Here is a 5,104-nt window from a genome sequence, read left to right as displayed (position 1 = left end):
AATGTTTGTTCCTACACCAAACATGCTGAGGTGAGGCTTAAAAGCCCACCTGTGAATTCACATTTGCCGCAGTGCTGTTAGTAAAAGCTGTAACTATCCGTATTTTTTTGAGAATGCTTAAAATAAAACACAACCTAACTCTCAGTTATAGAACAGTGTAGCACAGCAAAGACGTTATCATCTAATTTTTTCATTATAAGATGTGGGTGCATAACCAGGAAGAACACTAACAATTATTTCTTAGTAAACCTTTCCAGCATAAAACCATTTAGTGGGGCAGTGCAAATCAGAACATACTCTGACTTTAACACGAAAGAACACTTCTGCTGTATAGGTAGACAAAAAAAATTGACTTAGTGGGGCATTTTCGTTCTCACAGTGCTGTTTCCTCTCCTTTCATTGTCCGTAACCTAGCTACCCAGTGATTTTTGTGGGACGTTAGGGTTAGCATAGATGTTAGGTTAGCTTTAGATGCTTTACATGTTAGAGATGCATTCCTCGTGATTCTGCTCCACGCACAAGAAAAAGCCCGGCTTGCCTTTGCCTGGAGCGGGACTCAGTATGTTTTCAAACAGTTTTCCGCAAGGATACAAACACTGCCCCACTATCGCTCACAATGCTCCGGCCACAGCCTTAGCACAGGTCACCATTCCACCTGGCCTCACAGTGTATCGATACATCGATGGCATCCTCAGCGGGGCAGAAGGGCCAGAAAGCGTTACAGATGCAATGAAAAACATTTGGGCAACACTAACCAAGTTGGGACTGGAAGTCCCAGAGTCAAAGTGCCAAGGGCCAGCACGAGAAGTTAAATTCCAAGGAGTCTGGTGGGTTGCAGGAGCTGCCTCTCTTCCACCAGACACACTGGAAAAGAAAGAATCCGGGCACGATCCATCCAGTACGCTGGAACTACAACAAGTTCAAGGGACTGTGAAGTCCTGGCGTAACCATAGTCCTGCCTTTTCCGTCATTGCTCGTCCCTGGTAGAATTTGTTATAAAAGGGAAAATCATGGCAGTGGACATCTCATCAGCTCTGTGGTACCGTCAAGTTCCCCTTCCTGCAGGAGCATAACAGAGCCTGGCCGCGGGCTCTCCACTCCGCTCCAGCCCCCGTTACCCCTGTCAGCACGTGCTGAGGTTGCAGGCTGCGCTGCTTAGGGAGCCGTGGCAACACACATTTAGGATGGTGAATGCCGGCCATCCTGAAAGCCACAGCTGTCTCTTACCCTAAAAAGCTTCCTGTAATACTATGCTTCTCTGAGGTCCCACTTTTCTCGAATTGCCCCCACCCCAAAGCAATTTCCCCACAGGGTCCCTAAGCAAGGCAGTAGAGGAGTGGCTCTCTCAAACTCCCTCCCAGCCCTGCCCTGGATGAAAGAAGGCAGAAAGAAGCCTTCAAATGAGGGAAGTTCTGGCTGCAAGAGAACACAAGCTGACCAGGTCTTGGGATCCACTGACATCAACAGAAATTTAGGTGAAAACTCCCCTTTGACATGAAACTCAACTCCCAAACCAAAAAACAGTTGTGATGGGAAACTATGGTGGGGGTGGGAGATCAGCACTGAGGGCAGGAAAGCATCAGCAGCATGGGAAACCATTGAGTTGGGAAGTTGTTCTGTCATTAAAAGTCAAACCGTCACAACGCTGGCTGACCCAGGTGCTGGCAGAATGATCGCCATGGAGACGGAACCCCAGAACACTGTTTGCCCCAACAAACGCCACACTGGCCAACTGCCGCGGCACAGAGCAGCACGCTCCTCGTGGTGCTCCTGCCCTCCGGGTAACCCCCAACCAGCTGTGCCGGCCAGCATCTCACCCCATCACCCCCCTTCGCTTCTGCCCACAGAGAGGTTCCCCCTCCAGCTGCCGACAGGACCAGAGGTGCCCGGCATGAGCTTCACCACCCTGACCATGCCGCCACCGGTCACTGCTGGTGTGCTGCCCTCTGTCCCGGGGCTGCTGATCACCGTTCGGCCTTCCCAGCTCCACACTGTCACCCACCAGCCCGCCCTGGCAACCTGGCAGGGGGTGCAGGGGCCCCTGGGGGACTCGGGGCAGGTCGTGCAGCTGCCACACGTGCTGCAGCTCCCCAGCGGTGTGCAGCTGCCCCCTCTGCCTGCTCCTTGTCCCCCTGCCTATGGCTGGGGACAGCAAGTGGTGATGGGGACACTTGTGCCCCACCAGCCAGTGGGGCTGGGCCCATGGGACGTGGGCCAGGGGCAGCCCCTCTACCCTAGGGGCTGCACTGTGCTGAACGTCCCTGCCCATGCTGGGCCCCTGCCACCCCAACACCCTGCGGCTCAGCATCGCGTGCAGGTCTCCCCTGTGCTCCGCACCCATCCTGGCAGCGCCCAGAAGCTGTTGGAGGCCTTTAACAACGACGTGGTGGCCAGTGAGGATGGTGTCCCTGCTGCCACCCCCTGCCAGCCCGCCCTGGATATGCTCTCTGGCAGAAGCAGGACCAAGCACCAAGGTGAGGTCTGCAGGGTGGCAGAGCCCATAGGGGTGACCTGCACCAAGGAAGGCTTGCATCACCCTGGGGGTGGCTTGGCTTCGTTTGCTTTTTCAGAAGTGGTGACCACCCCGCCAAGCCCAGAGAATCTCCTGGACCTGCCCGAGCTGGGGCCAGATGCCTTCAACGAGGCCTTTCCTGAGCTGGCAGAGGACAACCTGCAGTTTCAGGATGAGCATTCGTCCGCCATGGACAGCAGTGACCCGCTCGCCTGGCTCGACAGCATCCTGGAGCTCCCTGAAGTTCTCAGCGGCTCCTGCTTGACCACCCTCCTCAACAAGTTCCCGGAGTTCTCAGAGTAAGTGGCAAAGGGTGGCTGCTCCAAGGAGCAATCGCTGGCGGCAGGGCTGGGGGACAGCGAGGACACCGACCGTGGTGTCCCTGATGTCCCTGTCTTGACCACCACCCTCAACAGGATCCCTGACCTCTTGGAGTGCATGATGGAGGGCAACTGTCCCAAGGACCAAGTGGTGGCCGCAATGCAGGAGGACACCAACCCCTCCTGGCAGAGGGTGGCAACATCCCCCTTGCTGGACGCCAAAGGCAAGCAGGGTGGGCTGGCAGCGGTCTTCCCCACCCGGCTGCCAGAGAGCCCCATGGAGCCCTCTCAGGAGGGTCCTATGGACACTTCAGAGGAGAGCCCCTTGAAGGGATGCCCAGAGGGTCCCCACAAGGGTCTCCCAGAGAGTCCTCAGCAGATCCTGCTGAAGAGTCCCCTGGCCAGCCCCCCGACTGCACCCCAGCATCATCCGCCCCGCGTGGCCCAGCTGGTGGAGGAGGTGCTGCAGAGGCAGCCCCGGGTCATTCTGACCCGCTTGCCACCACCACCGGGCATCTCCTCCTGCCGGGTGGTGCCCAGATCAGGCAAGGCTGCTGGTAAACAGGCCAAGCGCCCCACATCGGCTGACACCCTCGGGATGCCAGAGATGTCCCCATGGGGCAGCATGCCACCCAAGAAGAGGAAGAAGATGGTGGTGTGCCCGGTGGCAAAAAGCTCCAAAACCCTCTGGGAGGGGAAGCCACACAGGGATGCCACGGCAGTGGGCTGTAGTGGGGAGCAGGGGGGCAGCAGCAAGCAGAGGCCATCCAATAGCGACTATGTGCCCACCAAGCGAGCCAGAACCCTGAGGAACACCAGGAGACAAGGTGCTCCACACTGCCCCAGTCGCCGTTGATATATTGATAGAGAAGGTGTGGAGCACAGATCCCTCTGACGTGTGACCTGCACCTGCCCACTGCAGCCCCGGCCCTCTACCAGATCTGTCTGTCTTAATTCATTAAAGGTTTGATGTTCCTTGCACAGTGCCTCTGCCTGCGGTCATTCGCGCAGCGGGAGATGAGGGTTAATGCAGCCCCTGCCACATGCAGAGACCTGATGCTCCACCTTCCCCTCTGGCTCCACCTTCCCCTCTGTCGAGGTGACACCTCCACCGAGCTGACCCACTCTCTAAAGTATTTACAAATGAAGGGACTTCTCATCAAGGGAGGCAGCCTTGGCAGGGGTGAGAAACAAAGAGCAGGTAGTGAAAAGAGCACCGTTATCTAAGTTGCGCAGGAAGAAGACTTCCAATGGGGAAAGTTCTGGCTGCAAGAGAACACAAGCTGATCAGGTCTTGGGATCCACTGACATCAACAGGAAATGAGTTTAAAATAGGACAAAGATAATGGTGGCAGTGGGAGATGGGGACCTCTAACTGAAATAGTTCTGCCCCAAAGAGGCCAAAATCCCACTTGGGGAGCATGCGTAGTCCGTAAAACACTTCAGCAGTGCTACTGAGGATGCGTACGCGTTTGCATTAGAAGCGAGAAACCAGTCACCAACCCTGTGTATGACACATGACCATGCAACGTGCGGCGCTCTGAGAAAGGCCCCGAACCCCTTCTCAGTGTTCCAATTGGACCTAAAAACTTTGCACGCACTTTTTAATCGCTGCCCCCGAAGCGATTTCCCCACAGGGTCAGTAAGCAAGGGGGTGGCGGAGTGGCTCTCTCAGACCCCCTGCCAGCCCTGCCCTGGGCGCCGGTGCCTCCGGCCCTGCCCCAGCAGACGTTGCTGCGCTGATGGAGGGGCTCCCTCCCTCTCCACTGCATTTGCAAAGGGAGTGGCTGGCTCACCCTTTGCTGCCCACGCAGCCAGCCCTCACCTTTAGCTGCTGTCATTCCCAGGGGCGCCGGCTCTCTCCCAGCACCCTCACACCTTCTCCCTGCGACACTGCGAGAGAAGCGTTCGCCAGGCACACGGGTGCCGTCACTGCCCTGCGCAGCTGCGCACCCCAGACTGGCCCTGCCTGACTGCCTCCCTCACCAGGCACCTCCACCTCCACAGTCTCAAGCTCCATCCCTTTAGACGGAAAGGGGGTCACTTTATTGAGAAGTAACCGTTCCTCATGAGGAACACAGTCTCTTCAGGAGGCAAAATACTTTAATAGCACTTAGAAACAAAGCTGGGGCATCTGGGGGGCCACCTCATCACTACTCCAAACAATGTGTCCTTCGTGGAGAAAAACTGAAGAGCTAGACAGTTTCCAGAGGACAGCAAAACCTGACCTGCTGAGAGCTTAGGACAGTGCACGTCATGTTCTTCTTCACAC

At 56.4% G+C, this 5,104-nt stretch overlaps 1 protein-coding gene across 1 annotated transcript; it reads left to right on the top strand.

The window, feature by feature from the left end:
* Positions 1-2,271: 2,271 nt before the first annotated feature.
* Positions 2,272-3,688, top strand: LOC121082028. The gene is made up of 3 exons (XM_040581365.1): positions 2,272-2,474; positions 2,571-2,811; positions 2,929-3,688. Exons 1-3 carry the CDS (start codon positions 2,441-2,443, stop codon positions 3,686-3,688), a joined length of 1,035 nt encoding a protein of 344 aa, XP_040437299.1. The 5' UTR covers positions 2,272-2,440.
* Positions 3,689-5,104: the final 1,416 nt, after the last annotated feature.

Source organism: Falco naumanni, unplaced genomic scaffold (assembly GCF_017639655.2).
Source record: "Falco naumanni isolate bFalNau1 unplaced genomic scaffold, bFalNau1.pat scaffold_164_arrow_pat_ctg1, whole genome shotgun sequence".
Taxonomy (NCBI): domain Eukaryota; kingdom Metazoa; phylum Chordata; class Aves; order Falconiformes; family Falconidae; genus Falco; species Falco naumanni.
The sequence above is the reverse complement of the archived record's forward strand: the minus strand, read 5'-3'. Positions and strand labels throughout refer to the sequence as shown.

Coding starts and splice junctions, on each gene's coding strand:
- LOC121082028 (XM_040581365.1), top strand. CDS start 2,441: ATGCTCTCTGGCAGAAGCAGGACCAAGCACCAAG. Junction 2,475..2,570: donor AAGCAGGACCAAGCACCAAG/GTGAGGTCTGCA, acceptor TTGCTTTTTCAG/AAGTGGTGACCACCCCGCCA. Junction 2,812..2,928: donor AAGTTCCCGGAGTTCTCAGA/GTAAGTGGCAAA, acceptor CACCCTCAACAG/GATCCCTGACCTCTTGGAGT.